This window comes from Sorghum bicolor, chromosome 4 (genome assembly GCF_000003195.3).
Source record: "Sorghum bicolor cultivar BTx623 chromosome 4, Sorghum_bicolor_NCBIv3, whole genome shotgun sequence".
Lineage (NCBI taxonomy): Eukaryota > Viridiplantae > Streptophyta > Magnoliopsida > Poales > Poaceae > Sorghum > Sorghum bicolor.
The window spans coordinates 66,313,171-66,334,240 of NC_012873.2; the positions used below are offsets into that span (position 1 = coordinate 66,313,171).

Sequence of the window (21,070 nt, forward strand, 5' to 3'; positions counted from 1 at the left end):
ATAGCTATGGACTACTTATATAGGCTCCATGTATATATACTACTTGGTCCATATACATTGAGGTTGCTCTTACTCCTAGGGGCGGATCTATATAGTTAGCAATAGGTGTGGCCAGCCCACGAAAATATGAAAAGATAGTGATTATAATCAAATATTCATCATATATATACCTCTACAATAAAATTATATACACTCATAGACATAGCGTACCATCTCAATTTGCTCTAGCTCTACCACTAATTACTCTTGCCATAGACTTAGAGAGAGAGAGAGAGTGAGGGAGTGAGAGGGAGAGTGTTTAGAAGGTGATGCGTGTCTAGTTACCATTGTAGCCTTGCGTTTGCCTAATTGCGAGAATGGTCCAAAGCGCGATAATAAGCGTCTACTGGTACAGTGCAGTGCAGGGCATCTTGCACGGGCCGTGTAGACTACTCTAGCGCCTAGGCAGCGCCATTAATCAGCAGCAGGCAGGGATGGCGCCCCGACAAGGTAGCTAGACTGCTTCAGGTCAGGTCAGGTAGCAGGTGAATGAGCGAGTACTTCCACGCAGGAAACTGTTAGGCCGTTAATGACACAGAGCATATCGTATTGATCTAGGCCTTGTTTAGTTTCCAAAAATTTTGCAAAATTTTTCAGATTTTCCGTCACATCGAATCTTTAGACGTATGCATGGAATATTAAATATAGATAAAAATAAAAACTAATTGCACAGTTTAGTCGGAATTGACGAGACGAAACTTTTGAGCCTAGTTAGTCCATGATTGAACAATATTTGTCAAATACAAACGAAATTGCTACGGTGCTCATTTTGCCAAAAAAAATTTGGAACTAAACAAGGCCCTAGTCCCCTGATTTTAGTAATCTATAGCTTCATCACGAGCCCATTTACATATTCTCCTACTCGTACTTTAGACAGCAGCGGCTGAAGCCTGAAGGGCTGAAGGAGATAGTAATAATTAACAATAAGGACAGGTAAATCCACTCAAAGAGTGAAGAGACACGACGGGTATCCGCGGCATCATTCTCGTCTGCCCCTTGCGAGGGGGACACCACAGGCCGATGCCGCCGCTGCACGCTCTGCAGACTGCCGCCGACGCGGACAACGGACAAGTGATCCGGGCCGGGCTTTTACAGTTCGCGAAAATTTTTAGTTTTGGCTACTGTAGTATTTTCGTTTATTTATGACAATTATTATTCAATTATGGAGTAACTAGGCTCAAAAGATTCGTCTCGTAAATTATAGATAAACTGTGTAATTAATTTTTATTTTCATCTACATTTAATGCTTCATGCATGTGTATAAAGATTCGATGTGACGGGAAATTTTGAAAAAATTTTGGGAACCAAACAATGCCTAAAGTACTCCAGCGAAGAAATTAATTATTGGGCACTCTGATGGCCTGTGTCTTTGGTCAAATTGTCTGCGTCGGAGGACAGAGCTACTAACCGCGTCCCCGCCGCGACGTGGACGTGAGAAATCGATCGCCTTTGTATCGATCAGTACTATCCCTCAAAAATAAATAAACAAATCTGTACAGTAGTAGTTGTTGCATTCATGCGTCAGGCCTTGTTTACTTCCCACCGAAAACCAAAAACTTTTAAAAATTTTACGTCACATCGAATCTTATAGCACATGCGTAGAGCATTAAATATAGATAAAAATAAAAACTAATTGCACAATTTGTCTGTAAATCGCGAGACGAATCTTTTAAGTCTAGTTACTCCATAATTAGACAATGTTTGTTAAATAAAAACGAAAATGCTACAGTATCAAAAATCCAAAATTTTTTAATCTAAACAAGGCCTAGATCAATACGATATGCTCTGTGTCCTGCGCGAATTCATATGTTCCAAGAAATTCGATCTCTCCTGCATGAGCGGGCGCGCGGCCATCCGGGCCACGTTTGCTTGATTGAGCGTGACGACAGTCGTCGACAGGATCATATTCATATCGATCTGATGACAGCATGTCATGGTCATGGATGGTAGGTATGGGCTCCATCAATTGCTCGATCGAGCGATCGCAGTGATCCATCTGCACACGTACTGTACACAATGTTTTTTTTTGCAAGATATGTACACAATGTTTTTAAACGGCCTGGACAGTAGCGTGTGTGTCTCTCTATCTCTCCACATATATATAGATGAGAGAGAGAGATTACTATAATGTATATACAGCCTAGTTTGGTATAGTATAGGTAGCCAATTGCAGGCAGCAGGCTACGTACGCGCGTCAAGGTAGGGTAGGTAGCTGCATCTTCTTCTTCTTCTTTTTTTAAACGTCGGACTTGTTTAGTTCACCCCGAAAACCAAAAAGTTTTCAAGATTCCTCGTCACATCGAATCTTGTAGCACATGCATGAAACATTAAATATAGACGAAAACAAAAACTAATTATACAGTTTAGCTGTAAATCACGAGACGAATCTTTTGATCCTAGTTAGTCCATGATTGGATAATATTTGTCACAAACAAACAAAAGTGCTACAGTACCGAAAACTTTTCACTTTTCGGAACTAAACAAGGCCGAAAGTAGCTGCATCTTGACTCTAGCCATTCTCTATACTCTTTCTAATGCTCCTTACCAAGGCAAGGCAGAGCGAACCATGATCCGTCTCATCTCACGCTTCCTAGCTCGCCTTGTCAACGTTGCTTGCGGCGTACCCACACTGCCATCCACTTTTGCCTAAGCTAGCTAGCTGTAGTAAGTACTCCTACTCAGCAACGATGTTTACCCTCTTTGCAGCAGTACTTCCTGCTTCCTGAATCGATCCTGATCGATCTGGCCAACACGAACGGTACAAGTCTAGTCCATCTAGGTTGTTTATCCTAAGTTAGATTTTTCCTAAACCGTGACTTTCTACCTATATCTCAAATGGTAAACAAATATATTATGAAAACTTTTCCACATGAGTTTAGTAATAATAAGCTTAACCTATATATAGAGCTTTTTGTATTACTGAATTCGTTTGAAATTGTAAGTCATTCATTCTAGTTTTTACTACTCCCCTCTCTGCCCATGAATAACCGCACAACTTATTTCTTAGAAGTTAAATTTTTCTAAATTTGACTAAGTTTATACAAAATAATGCCAACATTTATTTGTATCCTAAATAAGTTTATCATGAAAATACAACCCATAACTAATACACATTATAAACATTAGAGCCTTTTATTTTATATTTGGTCAAACTTTTAAAACAAATTACTACCTCTCAGAAAGCCAGATGTACCGTTATTTTTGAAAGAAGAGAATTTGGATCTAACATATACGTAAGTGTATAGCAAAAGGTACATAAAAAACGCTAAAGCGACTTACAATTCGAAACATGTGAAATGCTAGTCAGAGTTAAAAAATGATTTTGAGGGTTACTGGTAGGGTGAATTAATCTAGACGCATGGAGTAATCTTTGTGGGCAGAAGAGGAGGTCGTAGGGCCCGTAGCATGCGGTGCCAACAAAGCCCCAAGGGGAAAAGTTAGGTTCATTTCGACGCGACCTTGCTGTATGCATGCATGTTGACGCCAACTCTTACTCTCCTGCTCGGTGACGACTGACGACCAGCAGACGCTTCCCTTTTGGGGTGCAAGTGATAACATTGCACGCTTTCCACAAACGGCGTCCCATATGCTACTAGTAATCTGCATTGCATTGGGTCCAACGCGCAAATGCCAAGCAGATCCAGATCAGATCAGATCAGATCATGCGGCGTTTGAAGCTTCCACGGCGACGTGATGAGGCGTGCATCTGCATTAGCGCGACGGATAGGAGCGGACTAGCACTATAGCAGGTTGCGAGACGCCGAGACGGACGGACATGGAGAGAGAGGCAGATGCCCTTTGACATTTGTGCAGCTTTTGTTTTGACCGAAGCCAACAAACGCGCGCCTCCTATAATGCGATGCGGGTCGCGTGAGGACGAGGGAAACCGAATGTGTGTAGCAGCCCAGAAGAGTGAGCGCTGCGGGCGAGCCATTTATGGCCTTGGTCATCTCATCCCTACGGCCCGCCCCCAGCGCAGCAGCAGAGGCCTGGCGGCTGCACGCGCCGAGCTGACCACCTGCCAAGCAGGCAAAGGCCGGCCGGAGCACTATTAATGGCGGCGTAGCGTAGCTCACCTGCCCCTCTCCTTCCCTCCCGCTCCCGCCCTCCTCCGCGCCGGGCCGCAGCGCAGATCAGCGACCGAGCCAGCCAGCGTAAATGCTCCCCGTCCCGCGCACCACCACCACCTCTTCCTCCTCCTCGCCCGATCCAATGCCCCATTATTACCGCGACGACCACCCCACTGCTAGCCACTACCGCCACTAGCAAGCCGACTAGCTACTAGCAGCAGCGCCAGCGGCCTCCACCCTCCGGGCGGCCGGCCCGGCTATCTACTAGGATAAATACGCAGCAGCAGCTCGCGTACATCGTCGCGCACTTCACCTTCTTCCTTGCCCTCTCCATAGTTCCAGAGCTGTAGCTACGACCTTTGCCCACCACACACACCCCATCTTCTTCAATCCTAGCTCGTCGTCCGCGCAATGGCGACGATGACGACGCGGCAGGGTTGGGCGGCGAGCAGTGTGCTGGCGGCGATCGTCGTCGCCCGCGTGCTGCTGCTGCTGCCTGGAGGAGGTATAGTCTGTGCTGGCGCCGCCGTTGCCGCAGCCGGCGGTGCTGTCGCGGAGGAGTGCGAGGACAGCAGCAGGGCGCGGGCGGGCGACCGCGTGGTGGCGCTGCCGGGGCAGCCGGCGGTGGCGTTCGCGCAGTACTCCGGGTACGTCACGGTGAACCGGGACGGCGGCCGCGCGCTCTTCTACTGGCTCACCGAGGCCGTCGGCGACGCGGCTGCCAAGCCCCTCGTGCTCTGGCTCAACGGAGGTCAGTGACCGTCTTCCATTATTCCTGCTGCATACATACACTACCTATACCTTCTCATTTCGCCATGCTCCTTCTTTGAGCTTGGGCATGCATGTGTTCATTTCGTGTAGCTGCAGTGATCTTAATTAGCTTCTTTTTCATGCAATCATGGTAGCTTGATTCTTGTTGGTTTTCCCTGGTGAATGATGATGTTGTGTGTGTGCATGATATGATCTTATCATCATATATATACTGCTCGCCTTGCTACTAGTGTCCTCTCAGTCGGGTTGACTGCTGACCAGGCGTTAACTGGCACGAGTCTTTTCATGGGAGCTCTTACCTTTGCTGGGTTTTTGGAGTACTCCGTAGTTTAAAAAAGGGTCACAGGCAAGGCAAGGCAAGGCAAGCTTTCCAAACTTTTGACACAGACTCCAAAGTTCAAACTCCCTGTCATCTCATCACACGCCTTGCCTCTTGCCAACGGAAAGTGCCATTCTGTTGCTTCTTCTTCTGCTTCTTGTATGCTGTGAACATGAACCTCGTCGTGTATAATTGGATGTAATTACTCCCAAGCAAAAATAAATAAATAAATGCTGTAAAAAAAGAACCTGCATGAACAAAACAACAATGCGTGTGATTTGTGATGGAGTGCATAGCAAGTGGTCGCGCTGCGTGCATGAGGAGGTACGTACAGGGGTGCAGTAGTAGTAAATGGCGGGAGTAAATGTGCGAAGAGACGTGACCACTGCCTGCCTGAAGGCTGAAGCCCTGAACAAACATTAAGGTAGCTGTGCTTTACAGGTGCAGCTGCCTACGTGCAGGCAGTGTTTTGCCCTTTTTGTTTGGCCTCTTGGAATGTAACAGGACAGCCTAGGTGCTTTACTTATATTGTTAGCTAGTGTGATTACTATACTAGTACTATGCTCCTAGGTAGAGCGAGAAGGGGACAAAACCATGGATTAGGACCCAGGAAACTTCATGCTTGGTAATGCCAGCAGTAATAAACTACTCCCACACAAGTACTAGTAGTTAATTAACTGACAAACCTAAGTACACACTATCTGAATTAGTAGCTCCTATGCCAAAAGGACTGTCGAGCTTTATCATATTTATCACCAGACAGCAGCAGCAGCATCACTCGCAATGGTGTCGCTTCTGCAGTGTTTGCTTGCTGCTGTACCAGGTTGTCCAGATGCAAGCATGTGACACTACTCTACTCCTATATCCAAGTCTTTCTTGTGTTAACCATCCATGCTATTGCTATGGGATGGGCTACATGGCATCATTAGCATGTACTACTGGCCTATAATTCTGTCCCAAGCTCGTGTCTTGCCACTAATAAGCTCCAACAGAAGGTCGATCCAGTTCAGTTATGGCTGGTAATTAATGATCTGCAAATGTACTCCACTGCCTTAGACATGCCATCCCAGATATTTGCAGTTGACTCCGGCTGCTAGCAGCTGCGAACAAGGGCACGCGCGTGCATTGCTGCATGCACGCACGTCCCCTTGATCTCGCTGACGAACTGTTATCCCAGCTTTTGGACTCTTGGCATTAAACTCTCTTCCCCCAACTTTCCCAATCTCTTCGTTCGATCCTTCATGTGGTACCGACATTTTAATTTGTATATGCTCAGGCGCGGTCATTCTTTCACCATCATCGTCGTCAGGGGATAAGCAAACGGTGATTATATTCAGTGTTCAGACTCTCTCTTCTATCAATTGCTAAGCTCGAACCAAGGGTTTCTTGGATGCCAGTCGATCTGACTGAACCATTTGTCAGTAAAACTCTCTCTCGCTTTTTCACACACACAGCACTGCTGCACTGATAGCATTATTTGCTGCTGCTGATGCTGCCGCTGCACGTACTACCTGCGTGACTGTGCACAGGAAGCAGCGTTGTCGTCCGCATCACCCAGCACCAGCAGCAGCCAGCCATGATATCAACAGTAGCATCGGGGAACAATTCTCCGGATTCCACGTCGCGATGATGCGGCACTCATCGCTCCCTCCCTCCCAGTCCCAGATTCAGAGACTGACTCTGAATGTGAATGACTGAACCTGAAGGCCGCAAACCAGCATGCAGCGTCCTTTGAGATCGACGCAATCTTAGCCACAGCTGTGTGGGTGTACTACTAGCTCCTGCATGCGTGATGCGCCCCCGTGGTGGCCGTGGCCCCCGTGACCCGGTGACTCAGCCCATCCCCACCACGCAGGCAGGTCCCCAGCCGGCCAGCCCTCACTCAGGTCATGTGACCGCGCGAGCCTGCCGCTGGCGGCTGAGCAGCAAGGGGCCCGAGACTGCGGAAACGAAATGATGAAGCTGCGCCTGCGTGACTGCCTGCGTCTGCGTACGTGGTGCCCAACGCCGCCGCAGCGCAGGCAGATGGGGGATCATGGGAGGGGAGGAGATGGCTGGCTGGCTGGGCTGGCCCCAAAAGGCGAAAAGCTGCGTGCAGGGCGGCATGCACCACCTTTGGCTGTTTGTTTTCATCTCCCGCTGGCCGCTGCTGGTACGGTGCTCGAGTCGCCGTCGCCGAGCCCCCATCCCCCCAGCCGATTATTCTTATTCCCTTTGCTTGGCCTCCTGTCATGATCGCCGGCGCTCCCGCCCGGGTAAAAAAGGCCACGGGCTAAAACACCAACAAGTGCCCCTTGCCCCACATTCCCACAACCACAGCGCAAGTTGGCAACGCACAGGCACACCAGCTTGCTCTCTGTGTCATCACTATGTGTGCGTGTGCGTGTGTACCCTTCGTCGTGTCGTGCGTGGATGTATGCAGGGATCGCACGGACTGTGGCCTTTTCCTGCCATCGGATCTCCCCTAGCACATAAAAGGGAAACGTGAAAGCAAATACTGTGCTTACAGTACACCGCAATGCATGGTATGGCGCGCCAGGGAGAGTGAGGGCCACGGCCATGCCCGCGCGGCACGCACTGGCAGGCACACAGCCACGGGCTGCAGGCACACCCACCACCATGCATGGATCTCCCTGCCTTGCCACCATGGAACGGACGGCCATGGTGGCCAGGTCTCTTTGACTTGGTGCCTGCCGTGCCTTGGGAAATGCATGCCATGCGAATGCGATGCGCCTGGGCTGCGGTGACTGCAGCGCGCTGAACGGCCGGTGCACGCGCTCTGAGCTGAATGCGACCTGGACCGCCCAACTTCTCTCGCTTTTTTTCCTTAGTGCTGCGACTGTCATATATTGGGGGATTTGGAAACTTGTACAGCGACACTACTATATAACATTATCTATATGCTTCTGAATCCAGCCCTAGATGCCTGCTAGTACTAGTGTGACCGGTAAAGCTATATATCCATCTGCTCAGCATCATTAGGGACCTGAAACTTTGGGTCTCGGCCGCCAGTCATGCCATGCTGCAGCGAGACATGCATGCTGAACAGATGAGATGACCAAATCATTCCCGATTTGACGTGCCGACAGACTCTTGAATTCTTGTCTGCCAGAACGAGAACGAAACGGAACATCATATCTAGATGATCTGTCTGGCTGGCATTAAGTCTCTGTTTACTGTATTTCTCGTGGCCAAACGGAACGCTGAAGAATGTTGAGCAACGAACAGCAGTGATAATGCAATTCTGATGGTTTATTTGCCAGGTCCTGGATGCTCATCGGTGGCGTATGGAGCATCGGAAGAGATCGGCCCGTTCCGGATCAAACCAAACGGAACAGGGCTGTTTCTGAACAAGTACTCATGGAACAGAGGTAATGTCACTGATGACGGAGAAAAAAAAAACTTTCTTAACATCAAGTGTTGTATTGTCGGTCACTGATTTGAAGATTTGGGATATGATATCCATTGTTGCAGAGGCAAACCTTCTCTTCCTCGAATCGCCTGCGGGAGTCGGCTTCTCCTACACCAACACCACCTCGGATCTCAAGACAACAGGCGATGAGAGGACTGGTAATAATCCGTCGCTGGGCCATTTAGTTGATGACTAAAATCTTGAAACTACAACATCATTAGCAGTTGTCAAGCAGTCTCAGTTGATGTCATTGGAAATGTGAATTGGCTGCAGCTCAAGATGCACTGCAGTTCTTGATAAGCTGGATGTCACGGTTCCCGCAGTATCGGCACCGAGATTTCTATATAGCTGGAGAAAGTTACGCCGGTAAGTCATCCACTGTCATTGTTGATCCACAGGGAACATAATCACAATTCATCCAGTGTTCAGATTTTTACCTCGCGAGAAGAAAGACTAGCAGTCTAAAAGTCTTTTTACTGCTTCAATCCGTTTTTATTCTTGCCCTTGATTACAGGACACTACGTCCCCCAATTGGCAAGGAAGATTGTTGAGTACAACGAGGCTTCGCCTAACCCCTTCATCAATCTGAAGGGAATTCTTGTGAGTATATATCATAAAACATGAGCAGGCTCTAGTGTAATCTAAGCTTAAAAGGAAATGCTATAGTACATTCCACTGGCTCCAAATCTGAGTGAATTTACCTTGCACCATTTCCTGTACTCACTCTATCAGGTGGGCAACGCCGTCACTGACAACTACTACGACAACATCGGCACGGTCACCTACTGGTGGACGCACGCCATGATCTCAGACCGCACCTACAAGGCCATCCTCAAGTCGTGCAACTTCAGCAGCAGCAACATCTCGCGCTTCTGCAACCGCGCCATGAACTATGCCATGAACCAGGAGTTTGGGGACATTGACCAGTACAGCATCTACACGCCGTCGTGCGCCGCGGCCAGGTCCAACGCCACCGTCCTGAGGTTCAAGAACACCCTCATCCGCCGGCGATCCTTCGGCTACGACCCCTGCACGGAGACCTACGCCGAGAAGTACTACAACAGGCTGGACGTGCAGAAGGCAATGCACGCAAACACCACGGGGATCCCCTACAGATGGACTGCCTGCAGGTTACATAGATTCTTTCTTTTCTGTTTTTGTCATGATTGGTTCATCCGTTTAAGAGTGTCACTGAATGTGTTTTTTTTGTTATTTCCTGACAGTGATGTGCTGATCAAGACATGGCAAGATTCAGAGTTCTCCATGCTGCCGACGTACAAGAAGCTGATGAAAGCAGGACTGAGGATATGGGTGTTCAGGTAATTAAGCTGAAGAATCTGATTCTGAAACTGGAAAATTATACTTGATTGATACAATGCACCCGAGAAGTTTCCAGTGAGCATAACACTATATGTTACTTGATGAAACTGCAGCGGTGATACAGATTCAGTTGTCCCGGTGACCGCGACAAGGTTTTCGATCAGTCATCTTGGTCTCAAGATCAAGACCCGCTGGTATCCATGGTACTCAGTTGGACAGGTACTGAACTTACCATTGCTGTTGAAGCAATCTTCCTGTTGTTGCTGTAGTAATGTCTGAGTTTGAGGTGTATCTTCTCTTGTCTATGCGCAGGTAGGAGGATGGTCTGAGGTGTACGAAGGGCTCACATTTGCGTCAGTGAGAGGTGCAGGGCATGAGGTGCCATTGTTTCAGCCCAGCAGGGCATTCCGGATGTTCCGGTCGTTCTTGGCCGGGGAGCCATTGCCGAAGTCCTGAAGGCTCCTGACATGAGGTCATGTCTACCTGATGATGTCTAGCTACAGACAACAGTCCGAAGAAAATGTAAAAGATTGATGAGAAAGTGATGCGGGGAGCATTCGCAAGTAGAAAATAACCTGTTGATAGGCGTGCAGTTCATAGCTGAGTGATTGATTGGTGTTGGGAACAGGATGTAGAGAATAAGTATGGTTATGTTATGCCATGGAAACCCATGAGCATTGCAATGATTAGCGAATAAATTTCAATGATCTCACTCTCAAAATGCTTATGTTATGTTATGCCATGGAAACCCATGAGCACTGCAATGAGTACTGAATAAATTTCAATGATCTCACTCTCAAATCAAATGTGTTCAATGATCTTTGCTGCCTATTTTCAGCAGCAGTGTTTCGGGTACTATTATTACATGCAAAATGAGGGCAAAAAGACATCATCTCATTTCTGGAGTCAACAATTGGATCAACTGCTTCGAATAAATTTCAGCAGTATTAACCAGTTCTCCAGATTTAGATACTCTTATCCCCTCAGACGCTTGTTCAGATAAACAGTCCCCCATGGTCATTGGAGAATGGAGGTAATTCCTAATTAGGGAGGATTGTGGGAATTAAAAAGGCAGATTTTTTAGCAGTTCTCATTCTCACCCTATGCACTCAGAAGTATCACCAAACCCAGGTAGTCTGAACTCTGAACTGAAGTCGGCAGATCACAACCAGAAAAGACTAAACAGCGTAGCATTAGTTTCATGATTTGTGAAGTTTCATGATTAGACCATAACTCAACGGTGAATTTGTACTCCGTCGAACAATGAAATAAAAAACCAAACCAGTGTGGAGAACTAGTCTGCAAAATTTGCTCCTTTGCTCGACCTAAGATAGCATGCATACCACATTATCACTGCCTTACTCGATTCACCAAACAATAATCTGTGATTGATAATTACTGATGAGTCAACTAACCAACACTAGCAACATGTGGCCTACTTTTATGGCCTTCCCAAAGATAACAAACCATCTGAAGAGCTTAACAAAGCAAATCCAAATCCAAAAAAGCAAATAACCAATCCACTGCAACTCTAAATCATCGCTGTATGTAGAAGCAATCTTTGACACCTCCTCCGCAAGCACAACAGAATGGGACATAAGGATGACTGCAAGTATACTGACAATAAATCTATGAAGAACAATCAAAGTTTGATGAAAGATCTGCTGAGCAGGGGTAAGGACATACACAGGAGAGTTCACAAGCTCTCTTCCAAATTTCACACCCAACGAAAGATCATTAGCATACTCTGATCCACCTCTGTACCAGAACCCACTACAACAGCCTGTTTCAGGTGCACCTTTTTTGATTCAGTCTTGTATCCAGCACGGTACTGCGATTCAGACTGGCAGAAAATTCAGCATCAATCCAATGCACTCCATAACCATCCTCCTACCTGTGCATGCACAAGATGCACCTTAAACAGCAATGGCAGGTTCAGTACCTGTCCAGCTGAGTACCATGTTGAATGCATTGGCTCCGGCAATGGACACAGTTACAGTGCCATGAGGACCAGCGAGAGGTGCTCCTACAGGCTTCTGCGTTGCAGGTTTTTTTTAAAAAAAATATATATATATATAATGGTTATCTACTTGTCGGATCGGTCTCCATTAGCGAAGAAGGAAGCGCTCGAGGCCGACCTTGGACCCAGTGGCCTTGATGTCGGCCTGCACCTGCTCCCGGAACTCGGCGTAGGTGAAGGGCCTGTACCTGCCGCCAGCGCAGCTGATGACGGCGTCGTCCTGCGGGAACGCGAAGTAGCAGAGCGAGAGCCTCTCCGCCGCCTGGCTCGCCGCCACCCTGTGGCGCACGCTGCAGTACGCGTCGCCGCTGATGGCCCGCGCCATGTCGCCCAGGTTGACCAGCAGCGTGCCCGTCTCGCCGGCTCCCGGCGCGACGTCGCGCCACGCGCCGTCGTGGAACACCTGCAGGCCGCCGACGGCGTCCTGGTTGATGACGGAGAGCACGGAGCTGTCCGTGTGGGCCTCCATCCCGAGGTGCCCGGGCTCCGGGCATCGCGGGTAGCGGTACACCCGCAGGAACCCGTCGCGCTCCGCGAGGTAGGTCGCTGCCTGGTCTGCGCCGAGGCCCAGCGGCGCGGCGAGCGCGTCGAAGAGCGCCCGCGCCACCCGCGCCATGTGCGCGCCGTACTCCGCCGCGAGGTCAAGTAGGTCGCCGAGCGGCGGCCCGGGGGCGGGCTGCTGGTGGCCCCCCAGGGCGACGTGGAAGCCCTCGACCCAGTTGACGTCCCGGACGCGGAGCGAGAGCGCCGGCGTGCCCCAGAAGTAGCCCGGCTGCGCGCGCTTGTCGTGGAACGGCGCCCCGGCCAGCGCGGCCCGCGCCGTCGCGAAGAGCCGCGCGGAGAGCGACGCGGGGACGCCGTGGTTGGCGAGGCGGAACACGCCGAGTCCCCGGCACGCTGCTGCCAGCGCCTCCCCCGGAGCATCCAGGTCCACGGTCGGGAGCTCCAGCTCGGCTCCACTTGGGACCTCCTGCTCCTGCTCGTGGATGTGGCCTCCGTCGTCCTCCAGGAGAGGGAACGGCGGACACGACGGGTCCGCGGTCGTCGCCGCCTGTGACTCCGATCCCAGCGCCATCTCCTTGGTCGGTCAACGGTGCCTCGCTCTACTTGGCTTCCTCCTGTGCGTGCTCGGCTGAAGTGCAATGCCCAGCTCTGCTTGGATCCACTCCACGGGCAGAGCAGAGGAAGAGAGGAAGCAAGCAGCTATCAGATTACTCGTTGGAGCAGGAGCAGGTAGATCTGATTCGTCTGCTGACGCAGTCTCTGCTCTTCTCGTCGCCTGCTCACGTCACGGGCGAGGATCGGCTGACAGCTATGTTAGACGGATACTCAAAGGGGTGACGTATCCGTATCCGATATACGCGGATACGGATACTCGGATACACTATTTTAGTGGGTTTTATTTTTAGAAAGTGCGTATCTGTGTATCCGATACGTATTGTATCCGATACTCGTATCCGTACTCGTGTAACGTAGCCTGACAGTGACAGACAGGATCAGGCTCAGAGTTCATTCTTGGGAGTATTCATCAGAAACTTTTGCATGGCCATTCAGAAGCTGGTGCGAGTGCGCATAAAATCATTCTCACATGCCGAGGTTTTCAGTTTGGCACGCACCACGTCCCGTCCGGTACTTGTTACTTCACAAGAAAATTCTGTGGATCACATCACACTGTGCACAGTATGCGAGGTGTGACATGGAACGCCTATGCTATCCAAGCTCCTAGCTAGATGGATGGATGCATTCAACAGTCTGAGCGTGAGCGGATTGCAAATTTGCAATAATGCACCAAAGTGATCTGCTGACGGTACAATAGAGTATGTCCAGCTTCAGCTAGCATCAAATCATAGCTGAGTGATTGATTGGTGTTGGACAAAGGATGTAGAGAATAATGATGATTGTTATTATGCCATGGAAACCCATGAGCATTGCAATGATTAGTGAATAAATTTCAATAATCTCGCTCTCAAATGTGGTTCATCGCCAACACAATTTTCATTTTCCTCTGCCGTACGACTCCAGGCATTAAGGCATTATAAGTAAATTCATAATCCCCTCGTCATGAAACACCATTCTCTCCTTTTAGGGAACACTCGCTATTCATTTTATTCTCTGGGAACAAAACATGGCAGCAAATCTACAAGTCTCGGGCACCAAGCTCCCCGGCTGCATCTCGCCTGTTCTATGAATTGAATCTACGAAAGTGAACGCAACAGACTACATGATAAAAAGATTCAGACATTAAACCCCTCAGCACGGAGGCATCGCTTGTGAGCTTCGATCCACTTGGTGCAAGCAGGTTCACCATGCTCGACGACGCACTCATCTCTCAGCCTCTTTGTATCAGGGCACGCGCAGCATATCTTCTTTTTCGGCTTCGATTCGGTAGCAGGAGCTGCAGCGGCGGTGACGGTGGCTGACCCTCCGCTCATAGCTGGGATTTCAGGTGACGGCACGGCCACAGGCAGTGGGACTTCAGCGCTGCCCATTTTCAGCAGCAGTGTTTCGGGCACTAGTTATTATCTGCAAAATGAGGGCAAAAGGGCATCACTCTGTGCATCATCAATGCAAATATTTCCATAATCTCATCTGGAGTAGGAGTATACAGCAACAATTGGATCAACTGCTCCAAGTAAAATCTCAGCAGTACTAACCAGTTCTCAAGAATTAGACACTCTTATCCCTTCAGACGCTTGTTCAGATAAACAGTGCCCCATAGTCATTGGAGACTGGAGGGAATTAGGGAGAGATTATGAGAATTTTAAAAAAGGCCATGTTTTTTAGCAGTTCTCACCCCCACCCTATGAAGTATCACCAACACTCCCAGGTAGTCTGAAGTCTGAACTGAAGTTGGCAGATCAGAACCAGAAAACGAAAAAACTAAGACGAGGCTAAACAACATATAATTAGTTTGATTTTGTGAAATTTTCATGACTACAACATAACGCAACGGTGAATTTGCACTCCGTCGAACAATTGAAATAACAACAAACCAAACCAGAGTGGTCTCCTTGGTCTGAAAATTTTGCTCCTTTTAATTTGAAGCATGCATACCACTGCCTTACTCGATTCACCAAACAAGCAACAATTGAGCAGCGGAGTTTAATCATCTAGCGGAACTAGGTTTATCAAAGTCACAAATCTTTCATCAATCGACACAAAATCTCGAATACATACAAGCGAATATAATAATAATAAAAATAAAGTCCAAAATCATACAGGCAACGGGACTGTCATGTGGGGCAGGTGAGAAAGCCAGAAAGGGGAGGAAGCTTGCCTTGCCTGGAGGCAGGAAGAACCCGCCGACGTTCGTTTCCGCGCGCCGGCGAACCGTGGGGCAGGGGGGGCGGCCGGCTGCGAATGGCCTGTCTCGTGCAGTCGTGCCGCGGTTTCTCTCCCTCTCTGCTTGCGGCGCGGCGGCCGTGCGCGTGGCCCTCTTCTCTTCCCCCTCCCTTCTTGCCGCACAAGAAAGAAAAAAAAGCAAAGAGGCCGGCAAAATGGCCTCCGCGGCCCACGGACATTGATGGGCTGTGACCGCGAGAGGCGAAACCCACGGACGTTGCTGGGCTGTGGCCGCGAGAGGCGAAAGCGAAACCGTTGCCGGGCTGCATGGGCCCGCTTAACATGGAGCCCACTTGTCAGTGTCCACGTCACCTGTGACGTTTTTTTCCTCACAGGAACGTCCCTCTCCCTCTTCCCCGATGGCCTTTTTCGCGACACGCCGCCACTCGTCAGTCCGTCACACTCACTGACTCACACACACACACACACACACACTTGTGCGGTGGTCCGAGAAGACAAGTCGAATGGAGTACGCACGAGCGACGTGCCTCACCTGGCACATCAAAGGTTGAGAGAGACGCTGCACGAATACGATGCCTAACTGGTGCCCTGTGGAGGAAGCAAAATCTTTTGACTTTCCCAAGGCAAAGCAACGTCTCCGGAGGGTATCACGGGGAAGTTCAGTGCCGACACAGCTTTCTTTGGCGTACGCCAAGGGCACAAACAGAAGGAACAAACGTTATTTCACTCGACCGAGACACGTTACACCACAGCACCGGCAGCCGGCAGCACGCCGCTTTCTTTCATTCAGGGACAGCAGGAACCAACACGACTCGTGACGACACAAGAGAGGCGTTCTAAAAGTCCAAACCCTTTATGATGATTATTCTATCACAACGGTATCACACACGCCCACTTGGCATGCCAAGAGGCGGGTCTGCAGTTTGCAAGGCTGCAACTGTGGAATGGAATGGTAGCACAAAAGGGGGGAAAAAAACCATGGTAAACCCTCTCCACCTTTCTTCACCGCTGGCAGCTTGGAAAAGCATGTAACATGTGGGGAAGGGCCGAAGGGGTTTTGTTCATGACGAGGAGTTCTTGAGGACCCACTCCACCAGGGTCGAAACGCCGAAGCCGGTGGCAGCCCGCTTCTTGTCGTTCCACACTGGCCCGGCCATGTCGATGTGCATCCACTGGACCTTCTCGTCAACGAACTGCAACAAGAGAGACAGAGGCAGCACGCCGTTAGTACACTGCTCTGGAAGTCTTGGCCGAAGCGTCATTGAGAAAAGTGGTTCGTTCAGCTAAAGCAGACGGAAAGGAACGAGCATTTGTTATAGAGCTACTATGCACAAAGTGGTTCACGCCACTCCAATGATCCTATCGCTATGATCGAATTTCATTTAGGTGTCGAAAACAGAAATGTACCTGTTTCAGGAACAGGGCAGCGGTAATAGAACCTCCCTGCCTACCGCCAGTGTTGACCATATCAGCCACACCGGACTTCATAGATTCCCAGTAGCTCTCCTCCAGTGGCAGTCTCCAAAACTTCTCACCTGATACCTCAGAAGCAGCGGTAACCTCCTTGGCTAGCTCATCGCTTGGCGTGAAAACCCCTATCGAAAATGTCTCTTTCAGTATGCAGAAATAAAATAATGTAATGCTCCATGTTCAGAGCACGACAAGGCGGAGGGTGCAGGTGGATGCATGAGCTAAACATTTGACTTACCGGCAATGCTAGGCCCAAGTGCGATAACACAAGCGCCAGTCAGTGTTGCCAAATCAATAATCTGCAATTGATATAATCACACAGATGAAGTCAACTAGCTCAACACTAGCAGCACGTGGCCTACTTGTACATAGCCTTCCAAAAGATAACAAAGCATCTTGAGAGCTTAATTAAACCAAATCTAAATCGAATTCTGCATAACCAATCCCCTGCAACTCTAAATGGAGTATAGCCAACAATGTTTCTGCAATTATGTGTCTCAACATTTTACCACTTGTACACTGACAAGTGCAACTGACTCATTAAATAGTGATGAATCAATTGTAGTGCATACTCCCTCCAATTAAAAATGTAGGCTGTTTTATGATTCTCGTTGTTCAAATTCTTTAGCTTGGCTCATCAACACTGGTTAATGTTACTAGATTCATCATAGAAATTACCTTCACAATTTATAAATGTCTCTATTTAAAATACTATCCTTTTACAAAATTTTAAGTCAAAGTGTTATATTGGAGATCGTGTCGACGTCCTAAACTACTTAGCGCACTCACAATGCAGACTTTATCATGGAGTCTACAGTTATTTATTACCTCGAACAATGTGGACTTGGAGTCTAAATAAGACTTGGAGTCTTATTTTTTCTACCTCTTTCTTCAATAAATACAGTGCCACATCAGCAAAATACCATAAATAATATGTAATTAATTGTCTTGGACTCTGTGATAGAGTCTTGCATTGGGAGTGCCCTTATGGAATCAGAGGGGGTATTGAATAAATCATTTCCCCAAATGAGGATGACTACATTAGAAATACACTACCGACAACATGTACATAACTTTCAAATGAAACTGTATTACCTTTTCAACACCTTGGTTGCAAGCATAGACCAAAGCATCAGCAAGTGTTAGCCTTCCCTCCGCGTCAGTGTTATTTACCTGAAGAAATCCATTCACAAAGGTAAAGTTTAGTAAAAACCAGCAGACATGGAGCAGAACTATGGTCTATGACTGCTAAGACTCTACATTTAGTACAAGCCGCTATGGCTCTACATTTAATACAAGCAGGATAATCATCCCTTGTAACAAAGCTTCATACAGATTCTGGTCATTTATAATGTGTTGGAAAAAGCATACCTCAATTGTCTTCCCATTAGAAGCAGTTACAATGTCACCGGGTCTCATGCCTGTGCCACTAATCATATTTTCACAGGCAGCGACTATAAAGTGAACCTGTGAAAAGGAAAAATCATATAAAAATTAAACAGATAAAGTAATATGTGTAAAATCTACAAGCGGCAGGCTGTGAAAAATGAAGTACCTCTACTCCAGGAGGCTTGATTTGTCCCAAAGCTTTAGCTGCACCAAATACAGCTGCAGAGCCACCCATGTCAAATTTCATCAGTTCGATGCTGCAGCCTGGTCCGGTCTTAATGTTGTAGCCACCACTGGATTCATAGGCAAATCAAGCATAAGAAAAATAACAAACTGTTCCACCTCCGTGTCTACTTCTAGGTTTTCATAAACCCACTATATGTTGCAAGTACTACAAACCTGTCAAAAGTTAAACCCTTCCCAACAATAGCCAGCTTTCTCTTGACGTTCCCATCAGTCGGTTTGTAACACAAATGGATGAAGTGGGGAGGGTTAGCAGAAGCTGCAGCAACTCCCAAGTAGGAACCCATCTTTAATTCTTTGCATTTCTCTACATCTAGTATTGTGGCTGTGAACACATCACTGTAAGTAGAAGCGATCTTTGACGCCTCCTCCGCAAGCACAGCTGAAAGGACAAAGGATGGCTGCAATAAGTATTACTATTACTGATAATAAATCTATGAAGAACTATCAATGTTTGAGGAAAGATCTACTGACCAGGGGTAAGGACATTTGCAGGAGAGTTCACAAGCTCTCTTCCGAATATCACACCCGACGAAAGGTCATTAGCATACTTAAGTTTCTGATCCACATCAGCACCAGAACCCAGTCCAATAATATCAACCTGCTTCAGGTGCACCTTTTTTGATTCAGACTTGTATCTGCTGTCCTCATACAGCCCCAGCACGGTTCCTGCGATTCAGATCAGCAGAAAATTCAGCATCAATCCACTGCACTCCATAACCATCACATCAGAAAAGGAAACGAAACGTGTGCAGGAGAATCAAGTACCGGAAGCAATTGCAGCTGCAGCAGTCAGCTTGAACTCTTCCTGGATCCCACTGGGGGAGGCAAGAACAATTGCAGCGGTGCTAGCTTGGGCGGCCTTGGCAACCGACGCGACCGACTCGCCGAGACCTCGGCCAGCGGCAGCGGTGGACGGGGCGTTCTGGCCAAGACCGATCAGGCCCACCCTCTTGAAGCCCTGCCCCGCGAGGCGGAGAACCACCGACTGCCCCGTCTTCCCGGTGAAATCTTCCTCCGCCGCAGCCTCCGACAGGAGGCCGCCGAGCTGGCCGTCCAGCTTCTTCAAGACGGCATTCTCGAACTTGGAGTCGGCATCCTTGGACAGATCCTTCTCCGTGACCGCGACGGCGAGAATATCGCCCTTCCACTCGGAGAATTCGACGTCTTTAGCGGAAAAGGTGACCTGGAAGAACGAGAGGAGAGCACAGGTTGAAGCTCACTCACTGTAGGAGGCAAGAAGCGACTGACTTCCCACGGATCAAATCGATAAATCGTAAACGAAGATGGACAGTTTTGGAGAGGGAAAGAAAACGCTAGTTCTGATCTCGATCTAGCGCTTGTTTTAGCGCGCGAACGGTAAGTCATGATCAAGTCAACCTACGACAGTAGCAAAAGCTTTTGTTGGAGATGGATTGTGGGCACTGACAAAGCAGGCGAATCCACGACGATTCGAAGCACTAGTAGACGGGAACCAGTGGCATGGCAGGAACGCGCGCGAGGTTACACACACCTGAGGCGGCTCGATGGCGTTGGGCTTGGTGAGGCCGAGAGCGGGTTCGGCGGCCACGGCCGCAGCGGCGGCGGTGTGCCCCATCCGGGCGCGGTGACCGAGCGAGTGGCGGACGAGGGGCGGGAGGCCGCGGCCCGACGACGACGCGAGTGCCGCGTGCGGCGCGCGGGACACGCTGAGGCGGCGCAGCAGGCGCGGCGAGCAGCGGAGGAGGAGCCTGGAGGCGAGCACGGCGGCGGAAGTGGTGGATGCGGCGGTGGCCATGGAGGCAGCGCGGAGGCGAGGTATATATCGGCCGCGGTTGCGTCCCCAGCCGTCCGATCGGGACGGCCCCCCTTGTATGCGTCAGCCACTGCGGATACGGTACGGCTGCCCTCCACTGTCCACGTCGGTGCCTTCTAACTCGTGTCTCTGACTAGTGGGACCGAAGGCAGCTCGGCCCACATGTCAGTAACGGGCTTCTTTGCCAATAAGCTTGTCGTTGGAGAGGCCGGGAGAGTCCCGTCGTATTGGGCGTTGGGGTGGGGAGACGTGTGCTCGTCCGGAGCATAGCGTGCACCTCGAGGAGTCCTGCTCAGAAAAAAAAAAAAAGTGGACCAGGCTTTACGATTTTCAGAGTTCCTGGATCAGATCAGGATCAGGTTTTTATTGGGTTTGTTTTACGGAGAAGCGCGAGGCTGCAGTGATGGAAACGATGGAGACGCCGACTACCGCTCCAGCTCCACCGTGGGATTGTCAATGGTGTCAACGGCGGCCGGAGCATGGCGTCACGGCCGGCGGCGCTCTCGGGCTACACAGCGTCACAGCCTACAGATGGATGAATGGCTTCCACACTGCTACCATTTTGCGAATCCTTGCGGGCTTGCGGCCGCAATGCTGTCACAGTTTTTTTTCTATCAGATTTCTGGACAAATAAGAAAGCACGGGTTAAAAAAAAAACAGTAACCTGCTGGGCTGCTCCAGACATCAATGGTTTGGATCAAGTGATTGTGCCACATCGCTCTGTACAAAAGCATCGGTACATGGAGAATGTATGCACTTTTCAAGAGTACAGATTTGTTATTACAGGGGAAGTACCCAAGATAACCAATAATAGACTGCAGCTCCTTTGGTGATCTAAACGCGTTTGTGGTACCTTTCTTTACAACAACAACAGATCTGAAACTGCTATGTACATCAAGAACCAGCGGCACACTTCAGA

General features: G+C 49.1%; 4 protein-coding genes across 6 annotated transcripts; 1 reads left to right on the forward strand and 3 right to left on the reverse strand.

The window, feature by feature from the left end:
* LOC8082738 (serine carboxypeptidase 24) lies at window positions 4,011–10,643 on the forward strand. Its single transcript, XM_002452929.2, has 9 exons — window positions 4,011–4,860; window positions 8,463–8,570; window positions 8,674–8,769; window positions 8,885–8,977; window positions 9,126–9,211; window positions 9,344–9,741; window positions 9,835–9,930; window positions 10,045–10,150; window positions 10,244–10,643. The coding sequence occupies exons 1-9, from the start codon at window positions 4,521–4,523 to the stop codon at window positions 10,385–10,387; spliced, it is 1,467 nt and encodes a 488-aa protein (XP_002452974.1). The 5' UTR covers window positions 4,011–4,520; the 3' UTR covers window positions 10,388–10,643.
* Window positions 10,638–13,779, reverse strand: LOC8081983 (gibberellin 2-beta-dioxygenase 8). Its single transcript, XM_021458979.1, has one exon. It carries the CDS (start codon window positions 13,024–13,026, stop codon window positions 12,040–12,042), a length of 987 nt encoding a protein of 328 aa, XP_021314654.1. The 5' UTR covers window positions 13,027–13,779; the 3' UTR covers window positions 10,638–12,039.
* On the reverse strand, window positions 13,932–15,896 carry LOC110434610 (cytochrome c oxidase copper chaperone 1-like). 3 transcript variants are annotated; one of them, XM_021458980.1, is made up of 2 exons: window positions 15,229–15,896; window positions 13,932–14,474 (listed from the first exon to the last, which is right to left on the reverse strand). In XM_021458980.1, exon 2 carries the CDS (start codon window positions 14,438–14,440, stop codon window positions 14,186–14,188), a length of 255 nt encoding a protein of 84 aa, XP_021314655.1. In that variant the 5' UTR covers window positions 14,441–14,474; window positions 15,229–15,896; the 3' UTR covers window positions 13,932–14,185. The 3 variants fall into 3 exon arrangements, with proteins under 3 accessions (XP_021314655.1, XP_021314656.1, XP_021314657.1); XM_021458981.1 differs by having other exon boundaries at window positions 14,032–14,474; window positions 15,234–15,896; XM_021458982.1 differs by lacking the exon at window positions 15,229–15,896 and adding an exon at window positions 14,606–15,210 and having other exon boundaries at window positions 14,032–14,474.
* LOC8081984 (leucine aminopeptidase 2, chloroplastic) lies at window positions 16,046–20,234 on the reverse strand. The gene is made up of 10 exons (XM_002454655.2): window positions 19,870–20,234; window positions 19,125–19,542; window positions 18,831–19,025; window positions 18,513–18,738; window positions 18,280–18,406; window positions 18,096–18,191; window positions 17,820–17,897; window positions 16,963–17,023; window positions 16,662–16,849; window positions 16,046–16,447 (listed from the first exon to the last, which is right to left on the reverse strand). Exons 1-10 carry the CDS (start codon window positions 20,131–20,133, stop codon window positions 16,316–16,318), a joined length of 1,785 nt encoding a protein of 594 aa, XP_002454700.1. The 5' UTR covers window positions 20,134–20,234; the 3' UTR covers window positions 16,046–16,315.

Bases quoted from the DNA above. Each gene is read 5' to 3' on its own strand.
- LOC8082738 (XM_002452929.2), top strand. From the start codon at position 4,521: ATGGCGACGATGACGACGCGGCAGGGTTGGGCGGCGAGCAGTGTGCTG. The intron at 8,770-8,884 runs GTAATAATCCGT...AATTGGCTGCAG, and splicing joins AACAGGCGATGAGAGGACTG to CTCAAGATGCACTGCAGTTC. The intron at 9,212-9,343 runs GTGAGTATATAT...TCACTCTATCAG, and splicing joins TCAATCTGAAGGGAATTCTT to GTGGGCAACGCCGTCACTGA.
- LOC8081983 (XM_021458979.1), bottom strand. From the start codon at position 13,026: ATGGCGCTGGGATCGGAGTCACAGGCGGCGACGACCGCGGACCCGTCG.
- LOC8081984 (XM_002454655.2), bottom strand. From the start codon at position 20,133: ATGGCCACCGCCGCATCCACCACTTCCGCCGCCGTGCTCGCCTCCAGG. The intron at 18,739-18,830 runs GTCAGTAGATCT...TTGTCCTTTCAG, and splicing joins TGCAAATGTCCTTACCCCTG to CTGTGCTTGCGGAGGAGGCG. The intron at 18,407-18,512 runs GTTTGTAGTACT...CTATGAATCCAG, and splicing joins AAGGGTTTAACTTTTGACAG to TGGTGGCTACAACATTAAGA.
- LOC110434610 (XM_021458980.1), bottom strand. From the start codon at position 14,440: ATGGGCAGCGCTGAAGTCCCACTGCCTGTGGCCGTGCCGTCACCTGAA.